This window comes from Thamnophis elegans, chromosome 8, assembly GCF_009769535.1.
Source record: "Thamnophis elegans isolate rThaEle1 chromosome 8, rThaEle1.pri, whole genome shotgun sequence".
Taxonomy (NCBI): domain Eukaryota; kingdom Metazoa; phylum Chordata; class Lepidosauria; order Squamata; family Colubridae; genus Thamnophis; species Thamnophis elegans.
The window spans coordinates 13,598,183-13,619,771 of NC_045548.1; the positions used below are offsets into that span (position 1 = coordinate 13,598,183).

At 37.0% G+C, this 21,589-nt stretch overlaps 1 protein-coding gene across 5 annotated transcripts in view; it reads right to left on the reverse strand.

Moving 5' to 3' along the window:
- Positions 1-11,982, reverse strand: part of DCDC2 (doublecortin domain containing 2) — a 44,803-nt gene extending 32,821 nt beyond the window's left edge. For 3 of the 5 annotated variants that reach the window (XM_032223091.1, XM_032223086.1, XM_032223092.1), the window contains exons 1-3: positions 11,756-11,982; positions 9,585-9,938; positions 7,962-8,013 (exon numbers count right to left, since the gene is read on the reverse strand). In XM_032223091.1, coding sequence (XP_032078982.1) covers positions 7,962-8,013; positions 9,585-9,877 — 345 coding nt within the window. In that variant the 5' untranslated portion in view covers positions 9,878-9,938; positions 11,756-11,982. Of the gene's footprint in view, positions 1-7,961; positions 8,014-9,584; positions 9,939-11,602; positions 11,714-11,755 lie in introns of those variants that run through there. The other 2 variants (XM_032223087.1, XM_032223088.1) reach the window with 2 other exon arrangements.
- Between the last annotated feature and the right edge of the window lie 9,607 nt (positions 11,983-21,589).

Sequence of the window (21,589 nt, forward strand, 5' to 3'; positions counted from 1 at the left end):
ATATTTAGTACCTTGCTCATAACTTTGCAATACACCACATATAACATTTACTTATTCTGAAAGCAGTATAATATTTAACCTGCCCAGAGGTGGGTTGCTAATTTTTTTACTACTGGTTCGGGCATGGGCACGGGAATCTTCTGCCCATGCGCAGAAGCATCTGGGTAGGTGGGCGGAGCCTCCCGCCACCACTACTACCAGTTTGCCTGTGATCCGGGCCAAACCGGCAGCAACCCACTTCTGGACCTGCCTCAAGAGTTGGATATTTCTCTTATTTACATGCAGTCATATAGATTTGTTATTTTGATTCTGTCATTCTAACAAAAGCAATTTTCATTGGCTGATGCAAGAAAAAATGTTTTTTTCATTATTAGCATTTTAGGTGTTAAGATCAAAACCTGGTGAAGCCTGACAAATGCACAATGGCATTAACACATTAATCAGTTTTCAAATTCTGGCACCTTTTACATAAAGTAAAATGATAAAATAGTGCACATAAAGATGTTGGCTTTTTAGAGTTTTTTAAGCTGTTTTACATGTATGTTTTGTTCTTGACTTATGTTCTTGACTTATAGTTACTATGGGTGGAGAGAGAAAGAGAAAGAGAAAGGGGAAGAGGGAGAGGGAGGAGTGAAAGGGGCATATAAACTTTTTTTTAATATTGCAGTTTGCTGAGTATTACTTCTCATAGTAGGTCAATTTCATCCATTTAAATAAAATGATTCTAAGTAGACCCCTCAATCAGAGATGATATGAACTGCATGGTTCTTAAATGCTAACTACTTATTTAAGACCATATGTATAAAATATTAATTTCCATAAACATGTAAAGGCTGAAAAACCTTTATAGCATTTTGTGCATATCACGCAATGTATATACTGTATATCTTTCAGTTTAAACTGAAATTATGAAACAATTACTATACTGAAAAAAGCCTGGTTTCCTTCTCAAACTCATATAACATTATCTTCATTATTAAATATTTATTTTTATGCTTCAGAATTCTCACTAATCTATTCTCACATGTAGGTGAATCTTTAATTGAGAGCTGCAAAACTCAATATTAAACAGTTTCCTTTTTCCTCTCCTATCTCTTACAAATCCAGAAAGATTTGTGTGTTCCCACAGAAGTAGCCTTATACATACAGAATCCTAAATAGCACACCTCTGCAACATATAGCTGTGGTGGCACAGAGGTTGGAATGCAGTATTGAAAGCTAATTCAGATCATTGCCAAGAATTCTGTCCTGACTGGACCAAGGCTGATTCAGCCTTCCATCTTTCTGAGATCAGTAAAATGAGGACCCAGATTGTTGACTTTGTGAACTGTGTAGAGAGTGCTATAAAGCACTATGAAGCAGTATATAAGTCCAAGGGCTATTGCTTTGCTCCCTCATAACCTTTATACTTACCAGGCATCCTCTCTATAAATTTCCTCTGCTTCTCCATCATCCATTCATTTTTCAACACTTACAAGAAAGCACTCACTAGGAAAATAGAATACCATTCCATTTACACATCACTATTAAGACTATTGAGTGGGCATGTTTGTATTAAGATGAAAAGTATCTGGTTCAAAATGTGGTGGCTCACATGGTTTTCTGCAAGGCTAGATTTGCATATGTGTCGCCTCTTTTGCCGGAGCTACACTCGTTGGTGGTTTGCTTCCAGATTCAATTCAAGGTGTTGGTTGTCATCTTTAAAACCCTGATCTGCAGCCTGGTTATTCAAAGGACCATCTTTTCTCAGTTATAATGATTCAACCCATCAGAACGAAGACGTAGAGATATATTGGGTCCTTCTCTTAAAGGAGGGTCATCTGATGGGACCAAGGAGAAAGGCCTTCTCCATGTGGCTCCCTCCCTGTGGTACATCATCGTTGCATAAATAAGATTGGCTCCCACTCTGACACTCTTTCAAAAGGCAACCTAAAGACCTGGTTTTGCCAATGGGCCTGGAGATTCTAGGATGATATGGAGCTCATCAAGGGGTTGGCTGGGTTCTTTCTCACCAAAGGGATGGTGTTTTTTGAGTTTTGTATTGGGGTCTTATTTCTGCAAACTACATAAAGTCACTGTGAGTTGGGCAGCCATATAAATCTTCTAAATCAATAACTATACAGACTTGTGCATTGTAATCATATGTACTTTACCTGTTGCAATTACTATGACTTTCTAAATGTACTGTATATTAATAAATCAGCATATGCAGTTTTGCTGAAAGTTGGAATCATCTCTTCAGACACAATTATAATTATCACTACACATTTAAAGTAGAAATAACATTTTTGTTTCCACAGGCTTTCTGGTCAGTACTACAGTACATTAAATCCTCAAGGTATTCACTTCAAAAGAATAACAGTGTATGTCTTGCAGTGCTCATTAGGTTACCAAGATACTAACTACCAAACAACTTACAGAACTACATCTTTAAAAACATGCAGTAGTTAAGAGCTGGATTATTCAAACCATGTAAAAATTAAGTGGTTTTTCTCCCTCTCCTGTACAGATTACAATATTTTCTTGTTTATTCTACACCTCTACAGTTGCCCAAAAGATGCAATTTTTTAAAACAGTGCAAAAGGTTCATGAAACAAGTATTTATTTTGAATGTCATTTTAAAATAAACATTTGTCTTTTACAAAAAGAAGATTGTTGTTTTGACATCTTATAAAACAAAGGTTCTTGTAAGATCCCAGACAGCAACTTTTTTTGTACATAGCTTATATTTACAGACTTTATAGTCAGGCTGTTAACAACTATCCTCTGGGAAGATTATAATCCAAAACAAAACAGAACAATTGGTACAACAGCAATTATTGCAGATGTTTCAAAGAGACATGAAGTAGTAGTGATGGAAAGCTTCAAGATAGCTACTAGAAACTAAGCTCTGCTAAATATGGTCATTCTGCAGAATTCCCACTTTTCTTACAGATGTCTTTCCTTTCAGAGGATGAAGAATAGATGTTCCTGACATGACGCTAACCAACAGGGAATACTTACATTGTTAAACAAGAGAGCAGAAGCAGAAGGCTCAGAGTAAAGCAGTCATATAATGACTGGATTATATCAGGATAATTCCTGATTTTAAGGAAACCAAAGCTGAATGTAATTGAATGCAGGCTCCAGTTTTAAGAAACCACATTTCAACAAATTCAAGCAATGATAAAGGATTCCATGGCAAGAGCAGCTAATTGGAAAAGCTCAAGATTGGTGAGAGTTTCTAAGGAGATATTAAAAACACAGCTGGAAATATCATAATGAGCAAAAGAATGTAGGGCAGTAGAGGCAGCCAAAGTAACTGCACAAAAGATTTACTGGAGCCCCGAAATATTTTTTTAAAGATACCTATATGAGATGAAAAGAGGAATATTATGTACTGAGTGTTGAGGATTGTAGAAACATATCAGAAGAGTTACAGCTTCAAATCAGCTGAGATTCATAAAGAATAAAAAAAAACCAAAAGGATTTCTTTAGATATCTTCAAAACAAAAGGAAGTTAAAAAAAAATCAGTACATAGCTGCTCAGGAAAAATGAAAAACTACTAACAAGTAAAAAAGAAGGAACTATTCAACTTTTTTTTAATTCAGTCTTCTCTAAGAAGAGGGCATGTGTTCCATGAGGCAATTGTAAAGAAACAGAAGAAGAGGCAGAAAGATGATAGAAACCCAGTCAAAGAATACCTACTTACTGCAAATGAATTTTAAATCTTCAGGACAAAATGAACTCCCTTATTAGCATTAAAGAAATAGCTAATAGTTTAGATATAACCTTTATATCTTCTCTGAGCAAACTTGAAGAACACTGGGAAGGAAAATATCCCTATGCTCAAAAGAACAATAAGAAACAAAAGATAAAACTACAAACTAATCACTCAGACATTAGTCCCTGAGAAAATTCTGAAGTTCATATTGATCTATATAGATGCTGAGTACCATGCAGTAAATATCAATAGTCAGAATGTTATCAAGAATAAAACTTGGAAGCTTAATTTATATTTTCATTGGGTTACTTCCCTGAAAGATTATAGAGAATGCTATACAGGTGGTCCTTGGCTTTCAACAGTAATTGAGCTCGAAATGACAATTGTAAGTTGTGCCAGTCATTAAATAGGTCACCACATAACTGCATCTGATTTTACAACGTTTTCTGCAGTGGTCATTAATTGAATCCATTGTCCATAATGGACATTTTTTGCCAGAAACTGGAAGTAAATGCTGAGCACCCAAAATATGATCTCGTGACTATGGGGGAAGAGGGGGACCAGCCATCAGAACTTTAAATCTGGGTCATCAGTAGCACTGGAAGATCTGCTGTAACTTTACAGGTAAACTATCTGTAGTTATAATTTGATTTCAGCAAAGCATTTAGCGCCCATGACATTTAGTCTGATTAGCAACTAAATATGCCCAGGTTGGATGGCATGATAAATACATGCATAAATTGCTGAAAAATTACACTCAAAGAATATTAATCTTTGATTCCTCATCAAACTAGAATGACATATTGACTAGGACAAGCTTTGCCCTGTGATTAGGAGAGGAGAAAGAGGGCTTGCTTTTCAGTCATTTGCAGCTAATATATTATTGGTTGAGATAGCTAACATACTGGAAGATAGAAATACAATTCAAAGTGTGGATGATGAGGGGCAGCAGAGGGCATAGTGAGGAGGGTGTTTGCAGGGCAGAATGTAAGGCAGCCAAAAGGGCAGAGATGGGGAGAAGATGGGCAGATGGGAGGACTTGCAGCACCTCTGAAGTTTTAAATGTGGGCAGACTGCCAAGGGTTAAAATCCTGATCATGTGACCATGAAGGAGCATAACTTTTGAGAACCAGTCATAAATACCATTCGTTCAGTCATAAATACCATTCATTCAGCACTATTCTAATTTCAAATAGTTGCTAAACTTTAAATCCTATTTAAAATTTCCATTTAAAAATTAAAAACAATTCTCAATAATCATGATGGATACCAGTTACACATCTATAAAAGTAATAATTTGAAGCTCAAGAACTTCCAAAATCATCCCCTCTCTCAGTATGTTGCAAATAAACACTATTGCTAAATGAAAAAGATCAGTGTAGGTTCCCAGAAATGTATTTTCTTGAAGTGGTGCTTCAAGGTTTTGGACTAAATCTACATTAAGTAATATTAAGTGTATTGATAACCCCAGACTTTGAAAAAAAATACTATTTCAGGATATATTCAAGGGATAGAACTGTTTATAATAAGTTAAAAGTTCCAATTTAAATTATTTTTTAAAAAAAATTACATGCATCATACTGTTAAATGTTTTGAATATTTCAGTGTCAGAAAGTTGTTCCATTAGAGAAAAGATACACAAAAATAGCAATTATGATAAACATGGAGCAGTCACTTTAGTTTCCCTAGGAAAGATATATCCTTTGGGACATCTTAGCTGAGAAAAAGGCAGCTAATATGATATAGCTTTGGAAATAATTAATTATGTAACCTATATTATCCAAAACCTACCAAAACCTACCAATATTCAAAATAATAGAAAACAACTTTTTAACACTTGTCACAAATTAGACAGCTAATTAGACATTAGTAATCATGAAGGCTATATAGAATTTCCAGTTTTCAAGTTAATGAAAGTACTGCTTATTGACAACAATTATTGGCTATTGATGAATGTGGTAAATAGTTGCAGAACTTGGTATTCATTTAAGAAGTGAAATGTGAAAAAGACACAATTTGAGGACAAGCTGAAAGAGATGTTGGGGCAATTTGTTAATTATTGCCTTAGATTATATAGTAAATAGACATCTAATTACTGATGAGTATTTAGATTCAATGCTAAACATAAAATTCACAGAGCAATAAGAGGAAAATCTTATTTCATTAATAACAGAAGATGAAACCAAAGAAGCAATTCAGAAATTGAAATTGAATTAATCTCCAGGACTTGATGGTATCTCTGCAGTATACTCCAAGACCTTTCAATGAATCCTATTTAAATTTTTAATCCAGGTAATGAACAAGATCCAATGCCAATTTGTTTTATCGAGGACAGCAGTTTTTATTTCTTAGTCTTACAAATTATCTAATTTGGTGCTAAATTGCATATGTAATCTATTAGAAAGAGGATAAATTATCTTCTAATTGAGTTAGAAGAAAATCAGACATCATACCATTCCTTTAAAAGCTTGCAAAGCATATATTTCTAAATACTAATGGAATTTAGCTGAGCCAATGATGAATAAAATTTTATAGGGAAACCACTTTAAATCCTATTTAAAATTTTCTTTAAAAAATTAAAAACAATTCTCAATTATCACAAATCACTTAGACTCAATCAAAATGATTTTTTAATCCCAAGTATGATAACTGGTAGTAGACATAAATATAAGTGATAAATATTTAAGTGCTCATCTTAAAAAATTTTCAATGCTACAACTGAAGCAATAACCATGGAAAGAATTCTAAGAAAAAAGTATCTAAATAATCCAACAGAATTGCATTACTTTTTTAGTTTCATCTAAATTTCAGGCTACCTTTCCATATTATGTAAATGAGTACATTATATAGTTAGATACACACAAAATAGTCATTTAAATTACAATACTTCTCTTTATTTTTAAGATACATTTCATTCTATCGCACTTTGTACCAAATAGAGTAGACATTATACTGTATTTGCTTAGTGTTCTCAATATTTTATTCTTTAAAATCTTTTCTTTAGTGAAAAAAAGACAGAGTAAGTATAAAACTAGAGCAGAATATATTTGAATATTAAAATAATTCTACCATAAATCAGGGGTAGACAAATGGTTTATACCAGTAGTGGGATTCAAAATGTTTTATTACTGGTTCTGTGGGCATGGCTTGGTGGACATGGCAGGGAAAGGATCCTGTAAAATCTCCATTCCCTCCCCACTCCAGGGGAAGGTTACTGCAAAACCCCTATTTCCTCCGGATCAGCTGGGACTCGGGAGGCAGAGAATAGATGGGGCGGGGCCAGTCAGAGGTGGCATTTATCAGTTCTCCGAACTACTCAAAATTTCCACTACTGGTTCTCCAGAACTGGTCAGAACCTGCTGAATACCACCTCTGGTTTACACCTCTGTTTCCCCTGATTGTGCAGCCAAACGTCAACAGTTAAGTCAATGCCTCACAATATATAAAATATAATTATATAGGACTCAGAAGTTGCCTGTTTCAACTTCTGTCATTTTACAATAGATGATAAGAGCCTTCAACAGCCACTATCATGGTCTGTCAACACCCTGTCAACACAAACCACTTTGCAAAGCTGTTTTATTTCTTGATGCAGATTAATATAGCATGTAATAGTCTGGGTGTGCTAGTCATAGTCAGTTCAATAAATTTACAATTTAGGGCAAATTCCCTGGCTTTGGAGGAATATCCATGACCTCTAGTCCCAATTTCCAGGAGCCCACTTCAGCAATATAAAGCAGTAGATAGAAGTCTCATATAAATTACAGTATGGGAAACAATTTTTATACCTGCATGAGAAACTGAGCAGAGTTACCATGTTGGTTTGTCTCTCTGTCTTATTTGTAAACTTTCAAGTCCCTCAAGTATCCAAGCTATAACACTTCACAAGATCATTAGAGGTAGCAAAGATGAACAGAAAGCCGTATATTTGCTTCCCTCTAGTGGTGATCTGGAAGTTTGCATCTCAGAGATGGAAAACCTAGCTTGATATAGAGCAGATAGCAGGAGCACAGGATGCAACAGCTGTAAAAATAGCATCTATTAATCAGACTGGTTTGAAATTCAGTTTTCTAGATTTTTGTTTTTAAAATCTCTCTTTAAAAATTAGAGCATATTGTTGGGCTCAGACAGCGCATTACTTAACTTTTGCTGCATGAGCAAACAAAATCAGAACAGACTGAAATCTAAATCGATAAAAGTTTCTTTTGTTTGTACTTCAAGTGTAATAGATTCATATTAATATGTAATATACATTACCTCATTATTAATTTCTGCAGGTCTTTTCTTTGGCTCTCCAATATCCAAATAACTGAAAAACAAGAAAACAAAATAGGTTATTTACTAATACAAAATGCAAAAAAAACCCTATATTTACAAGAATATATTTTTTCTTGACTTATACTTTCTTATTTTCATGTTTTTTCCTAATAGCCAGTTAAAACATTATACCCATGTGACAAACACATTTCTTAGAGTAGGCTGTTAGGAATATTTCTTTATGTTTTTTAGTTATTACAAAAGTTTGACACATTTGGGTGGCTCTGCAGTGCATTCACCAGACAAGTGCTTAACCAATAAACCACATTATAGTGATTATAAGTTCAATATGATTTATGATTCCAGCAAATAACAGTGACAATGAATTAATATTATATAATAACAGGGTTATGCTACATTTTAGGATATTTTCTTGTCACTTTAATAAACATTACACATTCTACAAATTCTACATATATGAAAGTCTATATTCTACATTTTTAAATATTTATACAACTTTGGTTCTTTTCTAACCTTATGAGATTAAATTTTTAAACATTCATTTCAGTAAATTCTAAAACAATAAAATATATCAAAAGTAAAAACACAATCATATAAGCAATGATTATATATAAATGTATACTTCTAAATTGGTGTGATGTACTATACTTGCTTAATTTAAAAAGTACAATTTTCTGCAGAATTTAGATTTTTTTTGTTAATAATTGATTAGCCATGGGAGAAGTTTATAGGCAATAGTGTTTAAACCATAGAGAATGCAAACCGCTGGGATGGAACTAACAAAAGGTGTGTGTGCATGTGCGTATGTGTGTGTATATATGGTACATATATATTACCTCTGACATTACTTTATTAACACATATTAGAAGAACACAAGAACATCAGCAAATTTTACTTCTAAAAGCAGACAACGAAGAATAAACTTATACTAAAGCATACCTGTTTTCTAAACTCATATTGATTTACATTATTTTACAATAAGCCTCACTTCTACTACCCATAATGAATTATGGGAATTATAGTTTGGCTTCAATGCTGTAAATGTTCTGTTAATGATCCATGAACTTTAATCAGGAGTAGCTTGCATGGCAAGCTGAGTCTGTCATATCAGTGTATTCCACACTACTGTTACCAGTCCTCCTTTGTCTTTTAGTCACTCTAGTATGTATATTGAAGTAGATAATGTGACACCTTTCAGATATTTAGGACTAGATCTACAAACTCTTTTTTTTAAATGGTCATGGTAACTGTAAGTGAGGACCACTGACGTTAAGAATTCCAAAGGGCTTGCTTCTGAATGGTAGCTTTAAATCAAAATTCAATTAATCAAAATTGTTAATGATATTGGAATGGGACTTTTCACTTAAATTTTCCATCATTTCTGAAAGAAAGAAAAAAATGTATAGGGAGATAAAGAAACACAGAGAAAGCCTGGGAAACTGAGCCTACGAACCATTGTTTTAGTTAAAACAATGGTTCACAGATTTTTAGTTAAATCTAATAAAAAAATGTTTTTACCCTCTCCTTGGAGGGCTTGTATATAAAAGATAGCACATTTCAGTTGCTCTATCATGTTGGTTGGATAAACGTATGACTACTTACTTTAGTTTTTTGAAAGCTTCTCTACCACCTGCAACGTAGTGCTCTCCACTTTGAATCTCATCTAGCTGACGAATGCGATGTCCACCACGGGGTGTATAAATATTCCGCACAGCTCCAAAAGGAGCATTCACGCCACCTGTCACTTCCTTTAGAAAGACATCAAAACTGGACACTTTCTTCTCGTGGATAACAACACGTCGGCCAGGGAAGAAAGGGTCTCCATTGCGATACACCATCACACTCTTCACCACAGGTTGTGACAGACATGTTGGCTTGGCACTGGGACTACTCATAGCCGCCTTTGCACTCTCCTGTCCTGGGTCCTGTTGGTAATGAACACAGTGGTTTGTCAACCTGTAGATTTAAGAAGAATATAATTGATTTTCTTTCACTGTTTTTCTCTTTGAATTCCAGTTTTGCAGTATAGCCACTACATACACACCCACAGCACGACTGGCACGCCACAGCAACTGCCAATAGTATTTCTATTTCTAAAAAAAACAGGGAGGCTCTTAAAGTCTCCCAAAGGTTTTAGTTCCATAGCAGTTCAAAGAGTCCTTCTGCTAGGCAACCAATTCTTGCCAGTCTCTTAAGAATAGTAAAGTCATCACGATTTCTTTCTCCTACATATTCATACAATCTAAAGATGCAAAGCAGAAATGGTTATTGCCTAGTGAATAAACCACATTCCTCCTCAACTCTGCTGTTATGGAAGCCCCAGAAAACCCACTTTTAAAAATATTTCACTTAAGTAGCACATGTTCACTCCTTTTTTTTTGTTCATTCTGTTCTGTTTTCCTCATTTTCTTCACTTAAAAAATAAATAGCCATGAAGTGTCTGTCTAAATGAGCCTACCATGAAATTCAGAGGATAAAGGAAATTTTATTATCAAATGTTAAAAGGCATGCGTAAGTTACAGTAATTTTAAAAGCAGCTGGCAGAAGCACAAAAAGAAATGTCAGAATATAGAAAAACCATATAAGGTCAATATTTGGGAGGTGCCAAATGTTATTTAGAAAATGTTCACATGAAATTTTTCAATGGAATAAAAAGTTGAATGAGACATTAGCATTCTTTACAGCTTCTACTGAAAAGATTAAACAATAAGCAGAGAGGGACAATCTTAAAAGTGATTTCAATTATGCAATACACCTATACTGAAATTAAAGGCTACCACGGTTCCCAGCATGTTAAAATGCCACTCCGAAAATTGATTATTATATTGAGAAGAAAAGTTTTTTGTTATCAAATTATATTAGCAGAAAGGGGTGCTTTTTTTTTTTTTACAAAGAGAAGCATTAAAAATTGTGAGTCCCCTACATATAACCCTCCAAATTTATCATACACTGAATCACCTCAAGATCACTACATTTCATTCCTCTGTCCTTTGGTTTCAAGGTACCTGTATGTGGCTATAGTTTCACTCCATTTTGGCCCATTTCATTCATTCAGATTTTGTCCTCTGCCACCTGAGTAAGGTAAGTGTCCAACCTGCTAGTCCAAACGTCTGTCTAGTTGTTGCAAAGATGTGTCCTACATACATTACACAGGCACACACCCCTAAGGGTACACCAGGACTAAGGTTGCTTTGGTTTAAGTGCAATATTATTATATTTTCAGCATAATCCAACCACCAAGATATTGAGCTCCTTCTTTCTTTCTTTTTCTTTCTTTCTTTCCTCTTTCTTTCTTTCTTTCTTCTTTCTTTCTTTCTTTCCTTCCTTCCTTCCTTCCTTCTTTCCTTCCTTCCTTCCTTCCTTCCTCCCCCCACACACACACAAAATCACATGCACACACAGAAACACACTTTCCCCCCGTTATATCTTCCAAGAGGCTTTTTGCATTTCACCACCACCAATTGTGGTCAGTTGAAACTTGATCCCAAAAGAGAGAACTTTTTGCCAGGGGATCGAAAGCAGCTCTGGCGTTTCCACCCACGAGCTACCGTAACTGTCAATGTAGGAGAAAACAGGCGGCTTTCCATCCACGCCGTCGACTTGCAGAGCCGGGCACTTACTTCCCTGTATGAGAATGCTTCGAAAGCCACAAATCCGGGAGGCAAAGAGGGAAAGGAACCGCGCCAAGACAAGACCGACGTCGAGCAAAGAGCGGAGAGGAGAAAGCGAAGAGAGGCACCTGAGCGCAGCCAAGTCCCCGAAGCCTCTTTTACCTCGGGAGAGCTCGGCCGCCCTTCTTTCTTCCTCGCCGCCTACCACGGGTTCAAACTGTGGGCACCATGTGCTCTCCTCCCCAGGGGCGACCGAGGTTTCGGGGTGGTGCCGGAGCCGTGGCTGCCCCAGCCAAGCGCCCTCATGGTTCCCAAACTTGAAGCGAAGGGCGACAGGGAAGGCGTGGCGGTTCCCGGCCGCGGGTTTCTGCTCCCGGAATGCTGGACTCCCCCCCCCCCGCCCCGCTCTGTCCGCCGTTGCCAAGGCAACGTACCTGGCTCGGGGGCAAGGTGTATGTGTGGGGAGGGCGGGTTGCAACCTGGAGGCCCTGCCAGGGACCTCCCGGGAGAGAAGATTGCGCGGGGTCGGGGCTGATCCCCGAGCAAGGGAGAGAAAAGAGAATGATGGCACCTGCAGGGGGCTGCAGGACAAGAGGGCCAAAGGGCACCATTGATATCCTGGCCTAAGCAGGGGGAGCTCCCAAGTACCCGTGGGAGTCGCCTGCAGCCTGGGGAGATTCAGTGGGGGAGATTCTTGTAAGCAAAAAATGGCAGTTGGGACTCCCTGAGTGAATGGGGTTCCAAACTGCTTGTCTGTTTTGCTGCTTGCTTTTCGGCTGCCATTGAAATGGGGAGGGAGGACATGGTATTTGTATTGTATTTGGTTTATTTGTATGCCGCCCTTCTCCAGGAGGGATTCAGGGCGGTGAACAACAAAGGGAACATAAACAACAGTACACATAATTAAAATACATGAAAATCACACAGCCATACCAGTCGAGAGGGGAGAGAACTCATCAACCCCAGGCCTGCCGGCACAGCCAGGTTTTGACGGCTTTCCGGAAGGCCTGGAGAGAGGTGAGGGTCCGGATCTCCGCGGGGAGTTCATTCCAAAGGGCCGGAGCTGCTACAGAGAAGGCCCTCCCCCGGGTAGTAGCCAGATGGCATTGGCTGGTGGACGGAACCCGGAGGAGGCCGACCCTGTGAGATCTGACGGGTCTTTGGGAGGTAATTGGCAGCAGGCGGTCTCTCAAGTACCCAGGTCCAATACCATGAAGGGCTTTATAAGTTACGACTAGCACTTTGAAGCGTATCCGGAGACCGATCGGTAGCCAGTGCAGCTCGCGGAGGATAGGTGTGGGAGGGTTAGGGTTCAGGAGGACTGTTAATTGGGGGTCGTTCTCACCATCTACTGCGCATGTGGCAAGGAGGGAGTTTCCCCGCATACCAACCTGATGATGATTTTTGAAGATGTCTCCCACCTGACAGCTGTGGAGATATTGGATTGGACTATGGACTGGGGTTACCAAGAGGAGGGGAATGGGTTATGTATTGATATCTACTGCTTGCGTGCGCTTTTGCTCAGATCCAGCTTTGCTTAGCTTCTATTTACTTACAATCAGTAAAAAGTACTCTTAATTCTGCAAAATGGAGTTGAGTGGTTTCTTTCTTGGTTATTAAGTGAAGCAGCCTTGACACTGCTTTTGTCAGCCATTCTTCGTTTCTCCATTATGTCCTTGAAACATGTATTGTCTTTGCAAACCAACAGCTACTCCTTCCCCACCCAAGATGTTCTAAGTGTCTTCAGTGGAGAGGCATTTTGCATACTTTCTCCCCCACCCCCCCCCACCCCCCCAAAAAAAGGAATTAAAGGAAATTGTAGTTTGGCACGGGCAACAGTGTTCTTCTGGCTGAGAGATGGTGTGATTTAGTGATTACTAAATTTAGTAATTTGGTGGGTTCAAGTCCACCCTGCGGAGTGATTTGAGTCAAGTCATTGTCAGCCCAACTTCCAAATGAATACCAAGATAGCCCTTTTTTAAAAAGAAAGAAAATAAGTTTTTAATATTTTAAGAATGATAAAGGATTTCTTATTACAGAACACTTAAAATCTTTATGATGGTTGTATATTTATAACTGAAGTTCATAGTCAATTAGCTGTGCCCATTTAAAAAAAAACTTTTATAAGACAGCAAAGCCAAAGGGGTAAGTCATTAGAAAAACACCTCAAGATTGGATGAAAAATATATTTGGCACTTTTTTTTTAATGTTCTCTGAGTGGTCCTTGTCTACTAACATGATGTCTGCTTGATTGGCCAATACCTGCCTGTCTGTCTGAATTTGAAAGTTCGACAGAATTTTAGCTCTCTTAGTCTCCACAACCTTCTCCTATTTGGTCTTGGGAGAATCTAGCTTGTACGGATGTTCCTTTACACAATGCCAGCTCTTGCTTGTGCCATCCAGTATATGCTGGTCCTGCCTACATCTTACACTTCATTGTTGTATGTTGGACTGTCTCTGGGGCCTCTCTGCATAGTCGGTACCTCAGGTCCTGTCTAGTTTGTGGTAGACTCTTGTTTCTATGGATCTGGTGTTTAGGGACTGTTTTGTGCTGCAATGATCAGTGATTCAGTCAGTGCTGTCTTTTAGGTCAGACCTTTCCAACTACTGCTAGGATTTCCCAATGTCTGCCAACTTAGCTGCCTGTCAGTGGTGCCTGTCCCACGCAAAGTCATGTCTTGCCACGGATCTTTCTTTGCTTCATCCCATGTCTGTTGCTGCCTCATGCATTCTTTCAGTAGTTGATCTTTGGATGCCATGTATTCTTGGATGCTCTTGGTTTCTTCCGGGACATGGCTTTGACGCTCACCAACCAATCAATTTGCATTCTTCTATGTTGCTCTAGAGGCAGAGAACTGAAGAGAGGCACACTCTGCTCTCCTCTCTCAGCTATGGACTCTGTGTTCTTCTCAGGAAGAACATTACGGAAAGGAGTAAACAAAGAAGACTCTTACATCAGCCACTGATATATCAGCTGCTAGGCGATTGCTCCTTTCATTGGCAACAGGTCCAGAACAACCTCTTCCTTTTCAGTCAAGCGTAGCAAGCCAAAACCATTTGATAAGAATGCCAATATGAAGAACCACCCTCTCCATTATCCTTTTGTTTTTGATTGTTTAGTCTGATGGAAGGGCCTATTTTTAGTTTTTAACAGATTTGGGATACTTTGGGGGACAATAACTTTCTTAAAAGTAGTATAAAATGGAATGCCAGCCTATACCCTCCTTTCACTGAGGACTTTTATCAAGGACTTTATAGGATATGACTAGGCTGTGCCTGAGGGAGGGGTCAAACACATCATCAGTCTCGAGTCCCTTCATGCCCACAAGAGATCTATCATAAGTCCAGCCCACCTTGAATTCCATTGACTCTTATCTACTGCCTATTTGCTTTAACCATTAATAGCTGAGATTTTTGTAGAGAGATTCAAGCTCTGTCATTACCTAGGACTTCTCCATTTGTTTGAGTGGCATCACCCACTCAGAAAATCAGAGTCAGTTAGATGAATTCTGCATAACAACTCTGTGCTCGACAGGAAAAATAATATGGAACATCGTACAATATCTTCAAATAGCTATGGTAGGAATTTTCATCTTGAAAGATCAGAGTTTTTTTCCCATGCTCAGTCTTAAATCTTTGCTAATAGAAATTTTACTGAATTTTAATAAGAAATCAAAGGGTTATTGGCAATTTTCCAATGTTTTTGTTCTTTGCAATAAAGATAGCATCCTGGTCCAGACGTATTTTTCTTGTGGATCAATAATGTGTTTTCCTTTCATATTATGAGAAATGGCTGGGTTGCAGAATTAGGAAGTAGGGGAGGAGGAGGTTAAAGTCATTTTGCCGACATGCAACATAACTAACACAAAAAAGAAATGATACACAAACAAGATGATTCAAATACGTGTGAGACAGTGTTGTGGAATGTTATCTATGAGAAGTTATTAGTGAACCGAATGTGATTTCATAGTTAAATTTTAGCTGAGAAGAGGTCAAATATAGTTACCGTAGGCAACCTTTCATAACATTGTGACTGCTAAAGCGATAGCATGTCCAGCTGTGGAAGTGGACTCTGAGAAAGAGAGTAAAAAATAGACATTTTTCAAATTAAGGATTTGGAGGTAGTCCATGGACTACAAGACAACCAATCAATCAACCCTGGATCATTGCTCCTTCATTAACAGCTATCAACAAAAAGAATCTCACATATTGTACTTTGAGAAAGATATGAGCAGAACACAAGATTAGGAAAAAAATAATTGTACTTGGCAAGACTGAGAGAAGCACTGTAAAATGGCAATGGCTAGCAAATAGATTGGCTCAAATAGGAAATATATGAATTCCTAATTAAAACAGGTCAGAATAGCATGTGTGTATAAAATCATCATATGTAAAAACACTTTTATGTAAAACATGACTCAATGAAACAATTGAAGAAGCTCCTTGGATAAGAAGCAAAACATCTTCAAGGTAAAGCAAGGTCCAATTACCTTTTGGAAAAGCACCTTTGGGACAACCATGATCTGGATGACTGAGAATTTCCATAGAGACTCAGTAGAACCTAAGAAATTAGCACTTCTAACTCATTAAGATGTTCCGGGAAGAAAGGCAAGCATAGTACTTTTCTGCCTTCTGCAGCAGCAAACTCCAGACTTTAAGAGACTATTAAAACATGGATCATCCATGGGACTAGTGGGAGTTGGGGTGGACTGTTTGTTGTTATCTTTGCTGCTGGTGAATTCCACTCCTTTTTGTTAAAGAGGTTTTCAACCAAATATAAACAGTACAAAGTTTAAGTTAATGTAAGGAGGCTCAAGAAAAAAGAAATTAAAAAAGAAATAAATAGAAAACATTTTTTCTATATGACGAAGGAAAAAGTTAACAAAGAAGTGGCTTCTGATCTTAAGATAAATAAAGTTGAGTTCCTTTTTTCAGCAAAAAGATGACAAGGGAATTCATTTTAGTGGTTTGAAGGTCAGATTGTCAGAGTAGTTGGGTGATCTAGCAAATTAATACATTGTTAATGTATTTTTATTGCTTTTTAAAAGACAAAAAAGGAAAAAATACAAAGATAATTATGATAAGAGTACATACATTGTCAAAGAAAAGAAACAAAATGCATACAATATGCTTTTAAAAAACCTGAAAATTACAACAAAGAAAAAGAGGAAAAATATCATTTTAAAAGTAGTTACAATTCTATTTATGTTTTTTTATTTGTGCTGATAAATAAATAGGGAGACTAGTATAGATCTATTTCAAGCTATTTAGCTCTCATCAGCTAGCCATACCCTTACTGGGATTTGAACCTGGGCATTTTTACATACTAGGCAGACTTCTTAGCCATTAGGCCACAGGCTCTTATCCGTTATCAGCGAAGCCAGGGTGAAAGGTATCTATTAGATTTTTACAACCCCTGGTAAGCCCCAATTATGGGAGGAACCTAACTGCTTCCATCATCTGTCAATCGGCTCGTCACAAGAGTCCATCACAACAGAAACCCAATGTTTTTTACTGTTGCCTTTGTTATATTTGTGTTTTTTTATTTGTGCTGATAAATAAATAAAGGGAGACTAGTATAGATCTATTTCAAGCTATTTAGCTCTCATCAGCTAGCCATACCCTTACTGGGATTTGAACCTGGGCATTTTTACATACTAGGCAGACTTCTTAGCCATTAGGCCACAGGCTCTTATCCGTTATCAGCGAAGCCAGGGTGAAAGGTATCTATTAGATTTTTACAATTCTATTTATGTGTATATAATAGTAATAGTATTTAGACTTATATACCGCTTCCCTCTCTAAGCAGTTTTACAGAGTCAGCATATTGCCCCCAACAATTTGGGTCCTCATGGATGAATTACACTTTTAACCTTTTTTGCAGCTTATGTATATTTCATAAATCTTCATATTGTAACTCCACACTTAGCAACACTAACTATTACACTATGCTACTAAAATTAAAAGAAAAAATATTTTGGATTATTCATGCTTTAAAAAAAACATTGCTTTATGCATTCAAACGCTCAATATTATAAATGAACATTCTTCCTCCTGAAAGGAAAGATGAATAAAGATTGCAATATAATGGACAGTTCAAAATGAACTTAAGATTTTGACTTCAATGGACCTTTCTCATACTCTTAAGTTGGTTTTCAAGAAATACATCATTAACCAAGTTTCAAAATTAATATCAAATCAGCCGAGATGATCTGGGCTCTAAAGCTAAGAAACATCAGGCCTGGGTACTATGATGACGGAAGACCACCATGGCCCACCAGGGTTCTAGGTTAGATTGGGAAGTTTAAAACACATCCTCAAGAAAACTGGCAAGCCAATTCCGTTTTGTTGCCCAAAGAAATCCCCCAGTTTGGATGTTGATTAAGCCACAAGATATGAGCTCAACTCAGGAGAAGCTTGCTGCCTGATAGGTTTTTATAAAGTCTGAAAACTTTGGTTGCATACCTATCTTTTTTAAAAAAAAAAAAACAGTCCTGATTTCAAAGCAGGTGATAATAAAAGCACTCAGGAATTTTTCCTTTCTTTTTATCTCAGCATTCAGGAAAGAAAATAAACTCTCCCCTGCTGTGAGCTACAAAGAAGATAGTTAACCATTACCAAAAAAGTAATTTTGTGTAAAGCAGCTTTTGATGTACTGCAGTTATTGGTTAACACTAGTTGTTTTTTTTTTCAATTTAGTCCTAAATTAATACATATGAAGCTGGAGCATTATCATTTCATCTACAAATTCCTTACGTGTGTGCTTTTTAATTTTATATGATTTATTGGGGTTTTTTTAGTCAGTGGGACAAACAGCAACGTTTAAAGATTTGTGCTGTGGAACTCAATGGCTCTGAGCTAGCTCTGGGAAGTATTAGACAAAGATACCATCTGTTCACATTATTCCATGATTAATATGCATAAAAATACTGCTAAGGAACATGGCCCAGTTTGATCCATGCTTCATTTCCAATCAACCTATAAGCTGTGTGGAGGAAAAGTTTTGCCACATAGGGAAAAAAGTTATTTGGTTTTGATAGCGCTAATCAGTTTTCAGTTTTAGCTTTGTAATTGTATATATAAAATACCAGTAGTACCTAATACAGTTGAAAACGAGTTGTTTTCATACACTTTCATACAGTTTCCATACAGTTGTTATTCCCTTATAGTTGTATAAATAAAGCCACTTTCCATTTATATAAATGTTATAATGTTTATATACATTTCTTAAATATATAAAGGTTATGTCAATTATAGTCCTTCATGATCTTTACCTCAAGTTTGAAAATAGCTTATAATGTAAAACCTGGAAGGCAATAAATGGTTAAGAATAGTTAATCTATTAAAACCAAATCAATTTTAAGTTACCTAGAGTAAAATCAATTTTGCCTGACAAATGCAACCATTTCGAGATTTTACACAGATATCGGTACATAAACACAAACCACATATCATTGCTATGAATATATTGCATTGATAGGTATACCTATGTACAGCCACGGTAAGTTTCATTTGAATATTATTACTTCAGAATGTAGTGCCACTAACAGTAGCTTCTCAGTGACTTGTAGGTTGAGAAGTAATGTTTAAACTGCTATGCTGCAAACTTGTTCTGAATATGTTTGTTGTCGACTTTGCAAGTAGTTGCCCCAGTGCTCCCTAAGAAACAGCTTCAAAAAGCAAGCTTTAGCAAAATAATTGTGCTGTTTTATTTTTAAATATTTTCACTTTTCTAAGGGTATATTTAAGAAGATCAATATTTTGAAAAATATCCCAGATCACAAAACCAGTATCTTAGACTACGAAAAGAAATAACTATTCTTCCTCGAATAATATAGAATTATTGTAATGTTGAAAGAAATGTCCTTCTGGGTTCAGCTCCAAGTGGGGAAGACGACACTGGAGACATGGAGGCTGCTTGGAAAGATGGTTTATTGTTGGACAGGACCACGTGGCTTGAGCCCTGACCAGAAAAGGTGGTCACATGCTTCAGTGTAGGTGGAGAAGAAGAGAAGGCTGAGGAAGGGGCTTGCTAGGCTTTTTATACCGTTTAGTCCCACCTCTCTGTTTCCTGTTCCTGTGTAAGAAATGTATTCTGATTGGTTGTCAGACTCCCATGGTGCCATGCAGGGGGCTACTCTCTAGGCTGTTTTGAATCCATAGATGAGTTCTCAGATGCCATGTGGAGAGTTGAGTAATATCCCTTCCCCCTACAGCTGCAATGGAGAAGTCTTTATTATGTAAAGTGGGCTAGCCTGGCCTTCTCAACGGACAAAGTGTGGATGGGCAGGAAGCTACAGGCAACTATTCTGCCTTTTAAAGCATGTTTCTTTCTTTTCACATCCAGAGAAATATTCTGCCTTTTCAATATTTCCTAGGATATTTCATTTTTCTGGGAGAGGGCTGGATGATAACTTCCCACAGTAACCTAACACAGGTTTAAATCCCAGCCAGTGGACAAAGAAATGAGGGGCAGGAGTGGCTCCAAAATGGTTTCCTACTCCTTTTTTATTCATCTGTGGGACAGTGGGTGAAACAAGAACACCAAACATACAGTGTACCAATGCACAATGTTGTTTATGAAAGAATGTAGGATTGTTGTTGAAACTAAATTTTATGTGTGTTAAAAAGTAATTTGTCTACTTCCTAAAAGTGATATAGAGGGTGACCAGTAAAACATGTCCAATAAACCTATATCAAATCACAGGAAAGTATTCATATCACATGATTATTTTAAATGATCTCTGAGTACAAAGAAATTAAATGAAACTATGCTCTTTTAATAGTCTGGTATTAATCTAATTCTTTTTTTAGATATGTTCTGGCAAGAAAAAAATAGATGGTGAAAATATTTAATTTGTGCAACTCTATTGAGTCCTCAATAGTAATTGAGAATGCGCTCAACAGTAATAGGCTGGAATGATTTACAGACTCAGGATAATACAGAAACATTGCTGCTTTCTTTTCCATGCAATAGTTTTTTTACGTATTTATTAAATTTATATTCTGCCCATATCAATGTCCAGAGACTATTCACATCCTTTTTTTGGGGGGGAGAATCATATCCTGACATCTAACATCAAAAAATTTATTTAACATACTGCCACCTGCTGCAGGCACACAAAATGACAGTTCTTTTACACAAAATAATTTACAAGGTTTTTGAGATCTAAGCAGATTGTTCACCTAGAACACACTTGTGCTTTCATCTTACATCTATTCAAACACACACATAAAATAGAAAGAATAAGAAATAAAAGTGGAAAAAATGAAGAGCGCATTGCATTGCTCATGAATTTATTACTATACCAATAACTTGACCTCATGGTCCTAGAAACATGCACCCCATTCCAGTCACAAAATTATCCAAATAATTAAATACTCGTGCTGTCAGGAGCTCTATTGAGTTATCATTAATTGGCTTTCCCAAATATAGGAACAATGTTGGCTTTTTTGAGTCTAATGGTAATGCACTGCTCAAGGGAACAGGAACCTCTAAAGCTGAAACTTCACTGAACCACAGTGTCACAAAAGCTTACTATACTAAATATGTGTACAAGAGTTCTACACTGAGTATTATTGTAGAACATTATAAATTTCTTCATCTCTTTTAAGTTATCGACTTCGTTTTCCAAATATTACAAAAAAGTAAGATATACATGGCATGCAAACGACACAGCAGACCGGTTTTCTTTTCCAACTTAGTGTTGTGTGACTCTTTACGATTTGGAAATGAGCATCTTTGAAATTTGAATAGAATAGAATAACAGAGTTGGAAGGGACCTTGGAGGTCTTCTAATCCAGTGGTTCCCAAACTTGGCAACTTTTAAGACTTGTGGACTTCAACTCCCAGAATTCTCTCTTCTAGCTGGAGAACTCTGGGAGTTGAAGTCCACAAGTCTTAAAGTTGCCAAGTTTGGGAACCACTGTTCTAATCCAACCCACTACTTAGGCAGGAAACCCTACCCCACTTCAGACAAATGGTTATCCAACACC